We start from the raw sequence: 18,532 nt of genomic DNA on the forward strand, positions 1-18,532 counted from the left end.
CGGCTCATACAGCATTATACCGAGAGCACCGAAAGATACATCTATTTTCGGTGGCCTTGATTATACGCTGTAGCGGATGTACAGAAAACTCGATTGCAGCGAAGAAACTACGGCCCATTTTCTACATGTTATTTATGCCTTACCTGCATCCACAAGAATGTAACTTTGAAGACTAAATGCGGACATAGAATGTAATTCTGTTTGCTTTAGCTTATGTTTGTGCTCAGATGATAGTTTTACCAATCTGTAAATCTCGAGCAAGCAGTGAATTTTTACACCAATTTTCTGTAAACTCTGTGATTTTATGTAAATAGTTTAAACAAGGAAAGTCTGAATAATGCATAAACAATCAGTATTGTCATAAGTAGAGAAGAGATTGTAGGGTTCAATCTGATAATTAGTCAGGTAGCATAGGATTTTGACGATGTTATTTTCACGAGTGCCTCGTGTGTGTCTGCTTGATAATAATTGTATTTATGAATCATTTTTTTGTTATATTTTCGCGTACATTATATTGAGAATATAATTTGTAAGCTGCAGATATAGATATATATATATATATATATATATATATATATATATATATATATATATATATATATATATACACACGTTAAAACATTGCTAACTACGAAGTACAATGCACATATGTACTGGCGATGTAATGCAGTTGCATTTCATAGATTGCAGGGGCGTAACTTACGCCTTCCTGTCACGTGATCAATTATGTTCAAAGTCGTTTTAGCGTGTTTGGTACTGGACTCGAATTTTAATGAAAAAAATGTTTTACACGAAGTATTTTCCCGCCAGTAAGTGCGTATTTCATTTTTACATCCGTGTCAGGTGTAAATTTTTTTTTTTTTTTGCAAAGTGGGGTATTTCCCCTTTAAGGAAACCAGTAGAGATATACATCCACACAAAGACAGTGGTTCACGCCTCTTTAGATGAATATTATGTTCTATTTTGAATTTATGATTCAAAATCAGTAAAGACACATTACCAGACATCACAGGATTTATTCCTCAGTGAAAGGTGAAAAAGAGTGAAAATTACAGCAAGGTATGATATGCATGTCAGGAAAAAATTTGTAACAAAGTTGGGTATTTCCCCTTTAAGGAAACCAACAGATATTTGCTTACCAGGCTTTCGTAGGGTTTATTCTTCAAGGTAAAGCTGAAGAGGAAGTCAGTCACATAGGTAGAAGAGATGAAAGGGAATTGATGGAGAGGAAAGGGTACAAGAAGAGGACAGGGTGATAGAGTTTCAGCCTCTTCCTCAGTGCCTCTAGAAATGCGAAACCTTCTACCCATCTCCTTTCTGGGCGGAATACTCTGAAGTATGAAGTCAAGTAGCAGCCCCCTCCCCCCCAAAGGGGGCGAAGTCGAAGTGTGTGTGTGTGTGATTAGAAATGTCTATAGTGGGGTTACTGTATCGTGGAGCTGAATTCTGTAAAAAGCTGAAATTAAGAGTGAACGCACAGTTGATTTCAGCAGAGCGATGGGCAAAATTACTGTTTCTTAATTAACTAAAAATTGTGGAGTGGTCTTCCTGCACAAGTAATGTACAGGCACTGATCAGTGCCTCTGACTGTGTAGGTCTGCTTGTATCCCTGGGGATGTATCTTTTATTGCTTTTTAAAATTTTCCTTTTTTCTTTTCTTTTCCACATGTATGTATAAGCATTGTGTTATGTAAATAAATGGCATTTCTAACTCGTTCCACAAGAATGTTTACTCGTGTTCAACAAAGGTCATAGTAATTTTGACGAATGTACCTCAGGTTTATCGAGTCATCTTAAAGTTATTTAGGGTGATTTAAGAAAATTGACACAAGGAAGAGGTAATAGAAAAGGATAGTCACTAGGATTTCACTTAGAAGAGCTCGGTAACCTACGAAAAAACGTCAGTGCACCTCACGCGGTGCTCTGTAGGCATTACTTAAGGTTCTTTGCAGCGTCCCTTCGGCCCCTAGCTGCAACCCCTTTCATTCCTTTTACTGTACCACCATTCTCATTATCTTTTTCAGTCTTGCTTTCCAACCTCTCCTAACAAGTGTCTCATAGTGGAACTGCGAGGTTTTCCTCCTGTTACACCTTTTAAACTTTCTTGACTCTTAATTTCCCTTTCATCGCTGAATGACCTCCTAGGTCCCAGCGCTTGGCCTTTGGCCAAAATCTTATATTCCAATTCCAATTCCAACCTATGAAAAATACAAGAAGGAATTTTGGTTGGAAACAGAATCTGCAGAGAGGGTAAGAGGGTGCCTGTTTATTTGATTTTTAACGTTGAAATCTTCCATCTGTTTTGTATGAAGGACACAATCGGTTCCTTAAAAAATAGAACGATGCTTCCCTTTATATTATAATTGATTTTTCCAAACAGAAGCATTGGTTACTGTAATACGAAATATCTCAACGTGCACATACACTAATGTTTAGGTTATAAATTCGCCGTCGAAACAAAGAATAAATTAATACCTTTGTGGCGTCGCAAAAAAAAAATAAATAAATAAAAACAGACTACTGAGAATTTCGTGTCAAAAATGTAAACCTGTGGGATGTATCATAACATTATTAAACCTGACGCATGCGTAGATCCCCAACTCTGGAGCCGTCGGAACCATACGTTATTAACGCTACACACGCCCTCTCGCCCACCTGGTTGCAGTCTAAAACAGGAAGGCCATCGATCAAGAAACGAAACTGCACAGGACTGGCGGCCTTATTTCAGACTGTATTCCACATTAAAAGCGTTGAAACCGTCTTCGTTCGGAAAGCCTCTAATGTCAGGGTTACACCACCTTTTTTTTCTACAAGTTTCATGGTCGAGACCTTGTTTTTTATAGGCAGCTACGTTTGTCTTACTTTTAGCTTTAAATATCAAGTGAAATTTATATAATTTGTAGTTCATTTGGTTTATATATATTAACTAGCCACCTTGTATTTAATTCCTTTTATATATACTAAGGGGCCATTGAATATAATATTGAAAATTCTTTATTTTGCTACGATGTTTTCTACATCTACATTTTCCCAAAGCCGTCCACTTTATGCTTTGATACGCTGTATTCCACAACAATTTGCCTTGCCGTGCATTATACAGTAATACGTCGGATCACGTTATATTTCATCTAACTGTTTCTTCAAACAGTTCTTTGATGATATTAATCTCCTCTTATTAAATAGAATTGCAGGCTTTTTAGTACCGAGATCATTATTACATGTAGTTCTTTATGTAAACTGTAAAACATTAGCTGCGGTAAACAGATGTTACGTATACAGTATACGTTGCTGTCTGAAAAATGCTTGTCATAACACTCGTCATAAATGAGAGAATATCACTCGCTTTCAAATGCACTGTACAAATAAGCATACAAACAAACTCGTTTTATGACGAAACAAAAAATTTGTTGGAGTTTGAAATAAAAAATATATGAATAAAATAGATTTCTCATTGATTCTGATTGAGACTGCTTTTAATCTTGCCAATGGATGGATGTTGGAAGAGCAATGTGTCCACGTTGCAAGGTCCGTTATTCGATTCGTTTGGTCTGCATCCCACCAGTCTACCGAGACGTGAATGGGTGTACCTGCATCAGCTGAGGCCAAGGAGAAGGGTATAGGGGTAGCAGCCTCATTGCTAGAGATTTGATGAGAATCACCAGGCTTTGCATTTCTAGCACCATCCCTTCTAGATAAAAAAAAAAGAATAAATAAAAAAGGCAGTTTTAGGTGAATAAGAGGGAAAGTGTGAAAAGACAATTTTTCGAAAGTGGGTAAATAAGAAAGGATAAGAAAATCCACTATAAAAGAGAGAGAGAGAGAGAAAGAGAGAGAGAGAGTGAGAGAGAGAGAGAGAGAGACTTAATTTTATTGATTCTTCCCTCGTACTTCTTTCCTCTTCCTCTCCTCATCTTATCGCGGTTCCTTCCCTTATTTTTTTTCCATTTTTTTCTTTTTAGCGAAGGTGGCAAAAACACCTGTTCCCGTCGCGCACCAAAAGCCTTACTGCCTTTACTCCAATCCCACCCCGATGTACTGACTTCCTCCTTTTTTCTCTTCAAAAGGTTTTTTCCCCCATTTTTGTCCAAAGGAGATACTTTCCCCATTTTATTTAAATCTGGTGACGTTAAGAGAGTACACGTAAGCTTATATATAACACAGGGATTTACAGTAACTGAAGAATATGACGTAAAATGAGTATAAGCTTCGAGGAGTTTTATATTCATAAATCTTTTTATCACGTGAATGAGTTTATAAGTACATGACAGTAAGATAGGAGTTTAAGCTTTTATCCATGAAGGAAAAATCGCATGTTTTGTAAAAATGGTAACTCTGTAATCCGTAGTGCTAATATGAAAGCTATTAGAAGCCTTTAAATATAAAGATGTAAACGATTACAAAAACTAACACTGTTACAATTTCTCCTCTGGCTGTAGTTTCATGTTACTGATTTAGGCTGTTTTTTTTATTCTTTAGTTAAATATTCCACTCACGAAATAATATTACAATTCTGCATCACCATTTCGTGAGAAAAAAGTTAAGTATATCTTAGTTTAACCAGACCACTGAGCTGATTAACAGCTCTCCTAGGGCTGGCCCGAAGGATTAGATTTATTTTTACGTGGCTAAGAACCAGTTGGTTACCTAGCAACGGGACCTACAGCTTATTGTGGAATCCGAACCACATTATAGCGAGAAATGAATTTCTATCACCAGAAACAAATTTCTCTTGTTCTTCACTGGCCGGTCGGAGATTCGAACTCGCGACCATCAGAATGGTAGCTGAGAACGGAACCCGCTCACCCAGCGAAGAACACACCAATTTGTGAGAAAGAAACAAATAGAGATAGCGATTGCAATGTAAATTGTTAAGATTTTACATTAAAAGAAAAATAAAAGCAAATCTCTAGTTGCATTACACTTCAAGGAAGGGAACTCAAGAACAGAGGAGTAGTTGAAATTTATATGAACACACAAAGTGACGCATTTATCTTAATGTGTTCTTTTGTACTTGATAATTGTCTGTTGTGACGATAGTCGTGGTTATGATCGTTGAAGGTCCGCGGTAGATAATTTGAGTACTTGATAATTGTCTGTTGTTGACAATATTTTTTAATATAAACGTTGAAGGTCTGCTGTAGATCATTTTAGCGTTATCAGTGCAAAACCTGAACTGATATAGATCATTTAGTCATAATCAAATGCGCGGACACAGTTAGAGTCTACTGATTCCTTTCCCCAGATATATGCATGATATATATATATATATATATATATATATATATATATATATATATATATAATTGAGACTACATGTAATCTTGCTAATCGATGGATGTTGGAAGAGCACTGTGTCCACGTTGCAAGGTCCGTTATTCGATTCGTTTGGTGTACATCCCACCAGTCGACTGAGACATAATGGGTACCTGCGTCAGGAGAGGCCAAGGAGAAGGGTGTAGGGGTAGCAACCTCATTGCTAGAGATTTGATGAGAACCACCAGGCTTTGCATTTCTAGCAACATCCCTTCTAGATTAAAAAGAAAATAAAAAAAGAAGTTTTAGGCGAATAAGAAAGAAAGTATGAAAGTAAGAAAGAAAGTGTGAAAAGGCAATTTTTGACAATGGGTACAAAAGAAAGGAAAAGAAAATTTACTTTACTTTACTTTACGAGAGAGAGAGAGAGAGAGAGAGAGAGAGAGAGACGTGATTTTATTGACTATTCCCTCATACTTCTTTCCTCTTCCTTTCCTCCTCATCTTACCACTGTTCCTCCCTTTATTTTTTTTCCGACACCAAAAGAATTATTAGAAAGCACAGAGATCGTGCATAAAGAAGCCCGGTTCCACAGATTGCAAATAACAGAAGCTGTGAGTATAAATCAATAACGGCTTGCTTTGAAAACACAGAGAAACACGGACGTCATCCTCCCCTCTTCTTCAAGGAAACCACAGGACATCCTTGAGAATCCGAAGGGAGAAACGAGCCACAGAGCACCCCTGGACACGACTACCGACAACATAGCAAATCAAGACTATCGTCCAGGGAAGGGAATCATGCCATTGCCTGCACCCTTGGGGCGCGTCCTAAGAGGTATGATGTCGCCCAGACTGCCAGCGAGAGAGTGAGACCCGCCGACCAATAGAAATTCAGCACCCCAATGACGTCTTGTAAGAAATTCAAACGTCAGCATGTAGCAATAAAAACTGTGTGTGTTGATTTGTAATCTAGTCCTGATGAAGTTACCCTTGAGAAGTGACGAAACGGTCCGTCTGTATATGCACATTGTTTATTTAGTAGCCACAATGGCCTCTTAACTTCTCAATTTGCACATACTTTTTTTAGATGCACTTATCAGTACAAGTACTGAATCGAGTTGGTCAGTTCTTAAAAGAGGCCTTTCTTTCCATGATGGGACTCAAACTAACGCAAGCAAGTAAGAGGATGGTACCACTTAGCCTGATATGTGGGAAAACGCTTTGCATATTTTCCACTCTGGATTCAGGAGAATGCCATACATGCTATCACTCGGCTCTTTCCTGTGTCCTCCTTGGACACATCTAAGAGTTTTGTGCAGTCTTGCCAATTCATGCCTCCAGAGTGGGATGCAAAATCACCCTTCTGAATCGACCTCTTCACCGATTGGGTAATATGTATTTGGGATGATGTCAGATCTAGTCATCCGGCTATGGGGTCTTTGATTGACTAGTGCCAGCCTCTCGAAGCCTTTTGAACAACAAAGGGGTGACTGTAGTACATTGTAGAAGAACCCCTCAGCCAAACATTACAGACAAGACCCCAGACACACAAGAATTTAATAAATGCTACAGGCATCATCGACTAAGATCTCAGTCATCATAGCAACCCATTCTCTCTCTCTCTCTCTCTCTCTCTCTCTCTCTCTCTCTCTCTCTCTCTCTCTCTCTCTCTCACGCTGTACCAGCGGGACAGTGGCATCGTTATTGCGGCCTAAACATGTAGAAACGCAATCAGCAGCTTCTTAGGCATTAATGCATATATATATATATACAATACCGTTCCTATTAACCTTATCCACTGTCTTCAAGTAATGTAATTTTATTATCAGTAAACCAGTGATATGTAAGGATATTAAAATAAGTAGGGATAGGGCTGGTGAAACAGTGAAGATAGGAACGGTAGAACAATTTGTGTGCGCAATGAATAATTGTGAAGAAATGGGTATGAATGTTAAAATAAACAATAGGGATTGTGAAGCAGTGAAGAAAGGAAAAGTAAAACATAGTTAATCATAAAATTTGTGTAAACAAGGAAGGATTGTGAAGAAATGGGTATGAATAATAAAATAAACAGTAGGGACTGTGAAGTAGTGAAGAAAGGAAAAGTAAAACAAATTTAATCATAAGATTTGTGTAAACAACGAATGAGTCTGCTTGTGCTTGTGTGATTGGGCCTGTGACGAGGAAAGTGTAGAAGCACCAGATACGCTTCTTCCTCAAAGGGTTCATATTCTAATTTTGCTTTTGTTCCTGATGTCCTGTAGTAACACGAAGAGGTAATTAAAACACAAAGCGTAAGTTATTTTAACGGGCCGAGGTGGTTACGGCCACCAAGCTCCTGATCTTTCACCGTCATCTAACGTCTCCTTCGGTACATTACTTGTAATCATCCTGTCACTCATACTTTTCTCTTCCCTCCCCCTCCCCCACCCCCACTCTAGCTCATACTCGTGCAATTTCTTCGCCAACGTTGTTCATTCATCCCAGCTCGTAGGTTTCTCCACGAGAGGATGTACATATGTACGGACGAAACGTCTGCAATTGAGAAATTCTCCCATGGCAGTGTCCTCCGGAGAGTGACTTCACTCATTTCGCTCTGGGAAAAAAAAATGTTCGACCAATAGAAAATATTCAGTTCACAACCAGTGGTGCTGATGCAGCATTTATATTTTGTAGGTATTATTATTATTATTATTATTATTATTATTATTATTATTATTATTATTATTATTAACAAAGGAATATTCGACCAATAGAAAATATTCCGTTCACAACCAGTGGTGCTGATGCAGCATTTATATTTTGTAGGTATTATTATTATTATTATTATTATTATTATTATTATTATTATTATTATTATTATTATTATTAAAAAAGGAATATTCGACCAATAGAATATATTCCGTTCACAACCAGTGGTGCTGATGCAGCATTTATATTTTGTATTATTATTATTATTATTATTATTATTATTATTATTATTATTATTATTATTATTATTATTATTATCAGGAAAATATGATAAATTTCTGAAGAACACGGATAGGTATTCAGCTTTTGTCGATTATTTTATACTCATACGTTTCGACGCGCACGTGGGCGGCCATCGACAGAGAGAATGAATGAAACAGAGGTTGACAAGTATTCATATCCAGAAGGATGGATTAATGTCTTGGCGGACCAAATTTTCATGTATTATTATTATTATTATTATTATTATTATTATTATTATTATTATTATTATTATTATTATTATTATTAAAAAACACCCATAGTAGCATGAGTCTTAAAATGGAGAGGCAAATCCACGGTTATGTATATGTGTACGTAAAGATAAATCAGTAGAGATAGCTTTCGGGAACTTGTTCGGTTTCCCTTTTCAATTTATCGTTATTTGTATGTACATATACATAACTGTGGATTTGCTTCTCCATTATTATTATTATTATTATTATTATTATTATTATTATTATTATTATTATTATTATTATTATTATTATATATTTCAAATGAATCTTTTGCCTGCCTACCAGTACATATTGAACTAGAGTAATAAAGTAGATTTCAAGATCTCAACCCACCTCACGATGAGATGTGAATTCCTCCACAGAAGAGCTCTCACAGCCCTTGGGGCAAAAAGGACATGACCTCGTCCCACGGACACCACCTACTCGGCTGGTGGCAGGTGCCACCTGGAGTTGTGCCACTACCCTTGACGTTTATTATGTTTCTGTGTGTATACGGAGGAGGCAGTAAGAAAGACTTTGGGAGGGCGATAAAAAAAGGGGGAGGGGGGGAGAGAAAAGAATTACCCGTGAGGTAAAGTATATAAATGCTTTGGTAGCGCGGCGACAGTTAGGTGACGCTATCGAGTTCAGGACGAGGGATTACCTTTAACACAAAGTAAGGGCCAAACAAAAATACTATGTTGATGGTTACCTCGAAAAATGTAGCTGTAAATGTTTTATACGGATTACAAAAAGCTTGGTTTATTAAAAATTCAGTCCGACTGTCCGGAGCTGAGGTTAAAGAATTATGATCGGAATTCGATGACGTAAGGAGGAAAACAGCTGTTATCAGAACCAGGTATCAGCTAGTTTTTATGCATTAGTGATCATTTATAACATTGATGGATACGGTAGTGTAAAAAATAGTAAAATGAAAAGCACGAACAGGGATGGCAAAGGTTTTTTCAAATACAAGGAAACTTGAAATTCTTTCCTAAAAATAAATTAATAAAACGAAACAAGTATCATACACGTATTAATGATGGCATTAGAAAATCGATATGAAATCATGCTCTCTTATTTAGAAAGAATTATAAACTAGATATTATGATGTGAAAACATCAAGAGATTAAAAATGTTTGTTAAACATTGAAATCAAATTTTAATATCTACAACCTTTTCTTAAGGAATAATAGATTTAGAATCATAATGTTGAAAGAAATATTTCATGTTCAGCTGAAAAGAGCGACTTTTGTGATCAAGCATAAAAAAAAGGATGAAATAATATGCAGAAAAATCAGCAGTCTGGGGTATTTGCTTTCCGGAAGTGAGAATGTCAGAATCAGTTTTTCATCATCAAATAATTTTTTTTACCCAGAGAAAAAAAAAAGGTTCAAGAATTCTTGGATTCATCCGTAATTTCCTTGACTGAAAATGCTTTTACTGTTAACAGGATCTTCGGTTCTAGCAGTTGTGCAATGGCGCAAACTTCTGTAAGTTAACCTTGTTAAATGTGAATTTGCAGTGACAGCTATGCTGCACTCCTTCCTGTATAAATTATACAGCATACATAGTGCGTCCATATGTGTATGTATAAGATGTATGTTGAGTAAACATTACTTGAAGATCGATGCAGATAAATATGAAACAGAAGTAAAAGAGAGACAGAGAGAGAGAGAGAGAGACTGATGTCTTGAGCAGTAGATAGCCTGGCTGTTTCCTTTTCAATATAGGATATTCATGAGACGACATATTGAATTCCGACGGCCACAATACATCCCCACATGCAGCAACCCGGATTTGATAGCTTGGGAGCAACGGCGGTTGCTGTTGCTGCTGCTGCTGCTGGGAGGAGCAGAAGATTTACATGTTTGATGTTCTTTGTGCCGTCGAAGTGATATACTCTGATTGACACCTGGACTCCTTACTTATTTACTGTCTGTGACACACGTGTCGTTTGCATTAGGGTCTTCCATTTTTTTACTTGGTGTTAACTGTTTGTTACCAGTGGTAATTGTAGAGGTATTAACTGTCTATTGCCAGTGGTAATTATAGAAGTATTGACTGGTGATTGACAGTGGTCATTTTAAGATATTAACTGTTTATTGCCAATGTTAATTGTAGAGGTATTAACTGTCTATTGCCAGTGGTTATTGTAGAGGTATTAACTGTTTATTGACAGTGGTCATTTTAAGATATTAACTGTTTATTGCCAATGGTAACTGTAGAGGTATTAGCTGTCTATTGCCAGTGGTTTTTGTAGAGGTATTAACTGGTTATTGACGGTGGTCATTTTCAGATATTAACTGTTTATTGCCAATGATAATTGCAGAGGCATTAACTGTTTATTGCCAGTGGTAATTTTAGAGGTATTAACTGTTTATTGCCAGTGGTAACTGTAGAGGTATTAACAGTTCATTGTCAATGGTAATTGTAGAAGTATTAACTGTGTATTGCCACTGGTAGTTTTAGAGGTATTAACTGTTTATTGCCAGTGGTAACTGTAGAGGTATTAACAGTTCATTGTCAATGGTAATTGTAGAAGTATTAACTGTGTATTACCACTGGTAATTTAAGAGGTATTAACTGTTTATTGCCAGTGGTAACTGTAGAGGTATTAACTGTTCATTGCCAATGGTAATTTTCTTTCAAGATGTCGATGTTATTTAGTTATTTTTTTAGATAGAAAGTTAAGCTTTTTTTCCTTTTCATTTCTCTTAACCGTTCAGACAGAGAAAAAAACTTCCATCCTTCCTTTTATTACATCAGATGCATTGCGCAAGATAAATATAAAAGACTGGGAGCGAAAAAATCCCAATATCCAACTAAAACGAATTTGTCCATTTTTCTCCCATTGCTTTGTTTCGTTGTAGACTCAAAAAAAAGATGCATTGCCAATCAATCTAGAAAACGTAGCAAAAAATCTTTCGGGTTTCTAAAGAATTCAACAAAAAGACTTTGTAAAAGGAAAGTACATGAACAAACACGTAAACATATATACTGTTTTACATTATATATATATATATATATATATATATATATATATATATATATATATATATATATATATATATATATATATATATATATATATATATATATATATATATATATATATATATATATATATATATATATATATATGAGAGTGTGTGCGTGTTTATATGTATATATGCACACAATAATTAATTAAATATATATATATATATATATATATATATATAAATTTATATATTTATATATATATATAAAGTATATATAATCGTGTGGGGATGTGACAATCCCAGCGGGTGCAATGGCTGTATTGTACAAGGCTTGTCTCACGTTTGTTAGGTCTATGTTCGCTCCCGTCCTCCATCCACCCAAGTGTAAATGGGTACAACAATTTCACGATAAATAAAAAAGAAAAAATGTAAAGGATCAGGCCCTGTATTTCGAATATGGATAACAAAAAGGAAATGTTTCTTATATATAAATATTAGCTTAAGGTATTTTAGTAATGTAATAATAATAGTATTTGGCCAGTGGATGTTGTCTAAGTAATTCTGTAGAATAAATCTGGCTTTTTTGCTAACGTTGCAAAATCTTTGTAACTCCTCCGGCGTTAACAACGACTTGGCAACTCAAGATTCCTCTCCGCCCCACATCGCTGACTCAATTTATCAGCGCCGCGTCAAATCATCACCGATTCATTTACCAGTATTTTCTCTCAACGAGGTACGAAGTCGGCGGAGTCTTAAAATCGCCCAATCACTAATTGGGATCGTGATCAGAAGCCCCAGACAGAGTCCTCAGCTCAAATTCTTTGCCGTTTGGTTAATGGGTCGAAGAGCGTAATCCGGCTTCCCTGGCTATTAAGCAGTAGATTCCAATTGACGTTTGCGATCAGGACGCAACAGTCATCTTTAAGCCCCATAGGGTTGGTGGGGGGAGGTTTAGTGCCGTCAGTGCACCTCACGCTGTGTACTGTAGGCATTACTTAATAAGGTTCTTTGCAGTGTCCATTCTGCCTGTAGTTGCTGCAACCCCTTTCATTCGTATTGCTGTAATCTCTGTCCATATTCTCTTTCTTCCATCTTACTTTCCTCAACCCGCTCCTAACAGTTGTTTCACAGTGCAACTACGAGGTTTTCCTCCTGTTACACCTTTCAAACCTTCTACTCTTAGTTCCCCATTCCGCTCTGAATGACCTCACAGGTCCGAGCGCTTGGCCTTTGGCCTAAATTATATATTCCAAGCCACTCCCCAGCGGTATTTTTCGGTTTCAACCAGGTCATTGGGGACAACACACACCCACACACACACACACGTGTGCATCTGCAAAAGCAATTAAGATTAATGTGTCTTAGCGCATGTTGCAGCCGGGGTCGGGTTTCCTGGCGTTAGTCAGGTAGTTTTGGTTCTTGTGAAGCAGCAGCGGCCCTCAGATTTCCCGAACAGATTTCCTCCGCTTTTGTTTGCGGCGACGTCTCGTACCGAGATTATGTGTCCTGTTTCCTGTTCATTGCTAGCTCTGTTTTGTAAGTTTACTCATTCGTGCGGTCGTTACTTTCTGTCAGATATGCGTGTTAGTGTAGGTTTACTTATGATTTGTATATGTGTAGATAGATAGATAGGTATATACTTATATATATACACAGACATGTATTAATGAATATGCGTGTGTTTATGTATGTAGGATTAGGCTGTTTTATTTAGTTACGCCAGATAGAATATATTTCAGAATGCAAATCTCTTACGGAATCCTAAATAGTCAGTTGGTTGATTGCCGCCTTTGAGACACGCATTGCTTATTGGGCTGGTATTGCTTGATACTATAATTACCTGATGGTAATACTAGGTTATGTGGTTGGTGACCACATAACCTGTTATCTCTAATCTTGGATTGAGCCGCAGCCCTATGCAGTCTTCGATTTGGGCTAGAGTTATTCGCCTCGTGGTACATTCTTATAAATGTATATATTTTTAGCTTTCTGTAAAAGAAAACTATTGGACCGGCTTCGTCTGTGCGTCCGCACTTTTTTCTGTCCGCCCTCAGATCGTAAAAACTACTGAGGCTAGAGGGCTGCAAAATGGTATGTTGATCATCCACCCGCCAATCATCAAACATACCAAATTGCAGCCCTCTAGCCTCATTAGTTTTTATTTTATTTACAAGGCTAAAGGTAGCCATAATCGTGCTTCTGGCAACGATATAGGATAGGCCACCAGCGGGCCGTGGTTAAAGATTCATGGGTCGCGGCTCATACAGCATTGTACCGAGACCACCGAATTACGTATTTTCGGTGGCTTTGATTATACGCTGTAGCGGCTGTACAGAAAACTCGATTGCGCCGAAGACACTTCGGCGCATGTTTTACTTGTTTTACATGGTACTCGGGTAGAACGTTCTCTTCACAATCATAATTTTTTTCTCTCTCTCTTTTTCTTTTTCTTTTCACGCATGAATGTTCTGTTCTCTTCCAAATGTCTCAAAAGTCTCCGTTCCTGTACGTAACAACAAACTGAAGTCTTCAAGGAATGTCTAATAGAACTGTCGCACTAACCTAGTCATTTCAGCCACAAAATACATTTGTTACAATTTCTAGATTTTTTATGAACGTTTCAGACCTTGCATGATGTCTATTGAGATCACCACTACAGCGAAAATCGTGGAATTTATCATTTCTACAAAATTGTAAAAAAATCGGAATTTACACAGGTTGCATTTTTCATTGTTTTGGAGACGAAACCATCAATATTTCTTGGGTAATAAAAGAGAAAATTGGTTTGAAGCTAAAATAATGCAATTGCAGCGAAATTTATCCTTAGAGAGGTCAGTGAATTTGCTTTCCGGCCAGCTTTGCTTGTTGAGAAGTCTCGGGACCTTAAAATAATTGGAGTGTCATGTGAAGACCCGATTGAGAAGTATTATTTAAAGAAAATACCAAAGCAGTAATACAGACCATAGTAATTGTGATGTTTAATTATTTGAAATCCATATTGCAATCTACAGTAGCTGTCAAAAATGAAAATTAAGTTTCCTTAATTTTACCAAAGATTCCTTATGAGATTTTGGATTTGGGGCACACGATCAAATTTGCCATTATATTAGAAGACGGTGCACTGCGAAAATGAAAGAATTTTCTCTCGTAAGTTCGCAGTATATATTTACTGTTGATTCTTGGGAGATAGAGTTGCACCCTTTTGCCTGCTTTTAAGACATTAAATGAAAAGATGCCAAGATAAATTTTTTTTTTCATTTTGGGGCATCTTACATGAATGATGGTGATGTTCTCGTGACGAAGGCCGAGTGATTATAGTAACGCGTGTTCGTTTCCCACTACCGGACATCATAATTTCTTCATATTTCTTGCACTTGAATCTTAAGGCTTTGTAGTGACAAGCGTATATCCAAAAAAGCGAAGAATTCAAGAAGTTAAGAGAGCATTGTGGCTATTGCATTTACATATGTATCTGGTAAAAAGTGACCAGTAGATTCTACATATAAATGTACATTATACATTTATTCTAAATTTTGTCGCGTTTTGTGATATGACTGTATCTTTTGGTCAGTTTCATTGCGAAAGAATGGCATGGATTCTACAAATATATTCTGCTTTGCTTAAGACATTATGAACTTTCTTTAACCAAATCCCTTTTTCTACATTCTTATTCCATTTGTTTCAGCGAAAAGTAGATTATGTTGTCTCCCACTTAATCGTAACAGTTCATGAAAAACTTTGCTAAGGTGACAACCAGCTGAAATTTCGTAGAGACAGTGATACATTAGGTTAATATATGATCATTACTTTCAGCAACATCTGGGTACTGAAGATAGTAGTTGAAAAGGATTACGGATCGTGTGAGTGTTACGGATATTGTAATCAAACAGTAATTATAAGCCTTAATTTATTGAATATCTTAAGATTTTTATGGTGAATACACCGAATGGATTATACAAGATAAAGAAAGTGAAATTTGTTATTGTTTATTAGACTCGCAAAGGGGTCTCCTTAATGATTTGTATGATTATTAAATAAAATTCACGTCGCAATGATCTGTTGTGAGAGTAGAATTTAGGCGAAAGTTCTCTATGTCACAATGACGGATGACAGTTCATAGATGGAAAAATAGGAATAATTAGCTGAAAATAATAATGAGAGAACATGATGAAAAAGGCATTTAGTCATCATCCTCTACGAATCATTATTATTTAATGATGAAGTATAACTATGCCTCCGCAATTTTAGTTATGAGAGCAAATCCAGGTGTGAAATGTCATTCGAAAAATAAAAAGCCTGACCTGCATATAAACTAAATATATGTATTCAGGTATTTGCGAGGAAAATTATTAATAAATCGGGTTGGGTTAATGGAAATTGGCTGAACAAAATTTGAAGGCTGACTACATCGTGAATGAGTCCCGGACACTGGAATTTATTCAGCCACATTGAACCCATTTGGGCTCAGGCAGACATGAAAACAAATTCAGTTCAGACCGACTTCATTTTGCTTTCAGGGCGATTTTTATTCACACGCATTTTCCATATATATATATATATATATATATATATATATATATATATATATATATATATATATATATATATATATATATATATATATATATATTTATTTAATAACAGGACCTCATTTAAGCTGGATGGTATCTAGCGGAGATATTTATTCTGGAAAAGTTACAAGCTTTTCCAGGGCTAACTGTCCTCAGACGATGAGGAAAGTTAGTCCTGGAAAGCTTACAACTTATCCTGAATAAATATCTCCGCTAGATAACATCCAGTTTAAAAGAATCCCTGTTATTAATTGTATTAATGCGCAGAACAACTGTGTACGTGATGAAGTTTATATATATATATATACGCAGTATGTATATATAATACTTCAGAAAGTTTGTGTGTATGCGTACATTCTTCCCCCAAAATTCTGCTCCTAAAAGGTATTACTTAGACGTCAAAGCTTAAATATGAATTTAACCTTGGCCATAATATTTTGAACCACTTGAGATAGAGATTTCATATTTAGCTTGTATAAACCACTAATGAAGCTGGTGCGCAGAGCATTATCAGGGTTAGTACTGAGGTCACATTTAGAGGTCAAGGTTATGGCCAAGAATATAATCACGGCGATAACTCTTGAACTATGTTTTATAGACTTCATTATCAAGGTTAAAGCCGTGGTCACGAGTGAAATTCAAAGATCGAGGAGGAGTTTGACCTTGCCCATAATGATTCAGGGCCAGTTGGAATTACTGAGGTGAAAGACTCAAGATTGTAAAGGTGCGCTTGGGAATGGCAATGGCTCTGGGAAATACATGTATTCAAGAAATGAGCTTTCATAATTGTACTTACAAGAGAAGAAATGATGGGAATAGATTTTAAAGGTATTCTTTATCACAGGGTAGTAACAGAAGTGTCTAATGATATAACTTATGATTTCTTGAAGGTAACAGAAGCGAAAAAGAAAAGTTGTTTTATTTGAAAGGAAAAGTTCGACGTAGGACCGCAAACGTTAACAGAACCAGAGTGTTGCAGAAGTAGGCAAAAGTTATATATAAGGAGAGGCAGAAGAAAAGCAAGCTATTATAGTTGGTTGGGAGTTTAAATTGTTTAAAGGTGCTGTCCTGGGTTGCTGGTAATGCGTGTAAATGTAACGTACAAATAAATGATGGAATAGTGAAGTAGAGGACGGTGAGGAAACTCAGAATTTTGTAGGGATGTCTGAAGAGCATTTGAAAGCTAGAAGGAAGGAGAGAGAGAGAGAGAGAGAGAGAGAGAGAGAGAGAGAGAGAGCCAGTGAAGAGTAAGTGGGCGTGATTTTAGAGAATATAACTTGTAGTCGAAATGGTGTTCCGAAGGGTTTTAGAATGTAGCCGATAAAACTGAGCTGGAGTTGAAGGTATTAAATTCAAACTTGAGAATTGTTTACTTGGCTGTTGAGGGTGCGTGTGGTGGAACACAGTGGGATTACTGAGGAGATGCTGTATTTTTGGAGGAGAAATTGTGATTTCAATGGCAGATTAGTAAGTGTAAGAAACAAGTTTCTAAGAGGGGATGAGTTTCTAAGAAGGGATAAGTGGAATAATTATTACCATTTCTATAAGGAAACGTACGATAAAGGGAAGGGCCTGGGGGAATTATAAGGATAAGTCTATCTAGAGCACTGTATAGAAAAGTCCTTATCTGAAAATTTATGTAAATTACTGTAACCAAATAAGAAGAGAACATTGATGATTTATGTAAATAGGATGTATAGACTGTTACAAAAGCTTGTGTAAGACATTTAAAAGTAAAAAAAAAAGTAGATGATGCGTACATGAGGATTATACAAGGTTATGAATGGAACTGATAAATACAATGGTGAGGTTTTTTTTGTGGTTGGGGGGGGGGAATGTAATGGGCAAAACATAATATTATATTTGTCTAAAGAGATTAATAATGAGCACATGGCAGACCTTTCTTTGGTTTGGTTGTTTATTCTGTAAATGTGTAAATTGATGAGAAAGACTGCAGACAGAAAACAAATACATGGGATTTTCAAGAATCTGAAAAAGGGACTATATAGGAATGTGAACTGGCTGATAATTCAAGGTTAATTATTACGACATGAAAAAGTGGAAAATATTTTGAAGCAGATAAAGTTGAAGGTAAATGTCAGTAGTAGTATAGTAAGGTTAAGATGATTAATTGAAGTCTCTCTCTCTCTCTCTCTCTCTCTCTCTCTCTCTCTCTCTCTCTCTCTCTCTCTCTCTCTTTGTTAACACTTTGGCGCTCTTACCAGATTCCCGAGGTTTGTTGTGTGCTTCAGTAATGCTTAATTTAGTTTTGAGTCGAGAACATTAATCAACCTTGAATTCATTTACTTTTTCCTTCGACGGACAATACTCTGGGAGGTCTTACCCGTCTGAGTTAACTACTGATTGTTAGGATGAGATTACCTGCACCATACCCACGCCCCCACAAACAGGAGAGGGTCAGAAAGCATAAGCTATGGCAACGAGGTCATGACTGGTTCCTAAGGAACATTTCGTCTATTTTCATGAGAGCATTT

The 18,532-nt window shown here is 36.5% G+C and overlaps 2 protein-coding genes across 15 annotated transcripts in view; both read left to right on the forward strand.

Annotated features, from left to right (window-relative positions):
* LOC136837726 (octopamine receptor beta-2R-like) overlaps positions 1-18,532 on the forward strand; it is a 355,532-nt gene that overhangs the window by 251,525 nt on the left and 85,475 nt on the right. The window lies entirely within an intron of this gene.
* LOC136837448 (F-actin-monooxygenase MICAL3-like) overlaps positions 5,581-18,532 on the forward strand; it is a 94,384-nt gene continuing 81,432 nt past the window's right edge. The window contains exons 1-2 of the mRNA XM_067102226.1: positions 5,581-5,586; positions 5,907-6,090. Of these exons, the coding sequence (XP_066958327.1) occupies positions 5,581-5,586; positions 5,907-6,090 (190 nt within the window). The remainder of the gene's footprint in view (positions 5,587-5,906; positions 6,091-18,532) is intronic.

This window comes from Macrobrachium rosenbergii, chromosome 59 (genome assembly GCF_040412425.1).
Source record: "Macrobrachium rosenbergii isolate ZJJX-2024 chromosome 59, ASM4041242v1, whole genome shotgun sequence".
NCBI classification, from domain to species: domain Eukaryota; kingdom Metazoa; phylum Arthropoda; class Malacostraca; order Decapoda; family Palaemonidae; genus Macrobrachium; species Macrobrachium rosenbergii.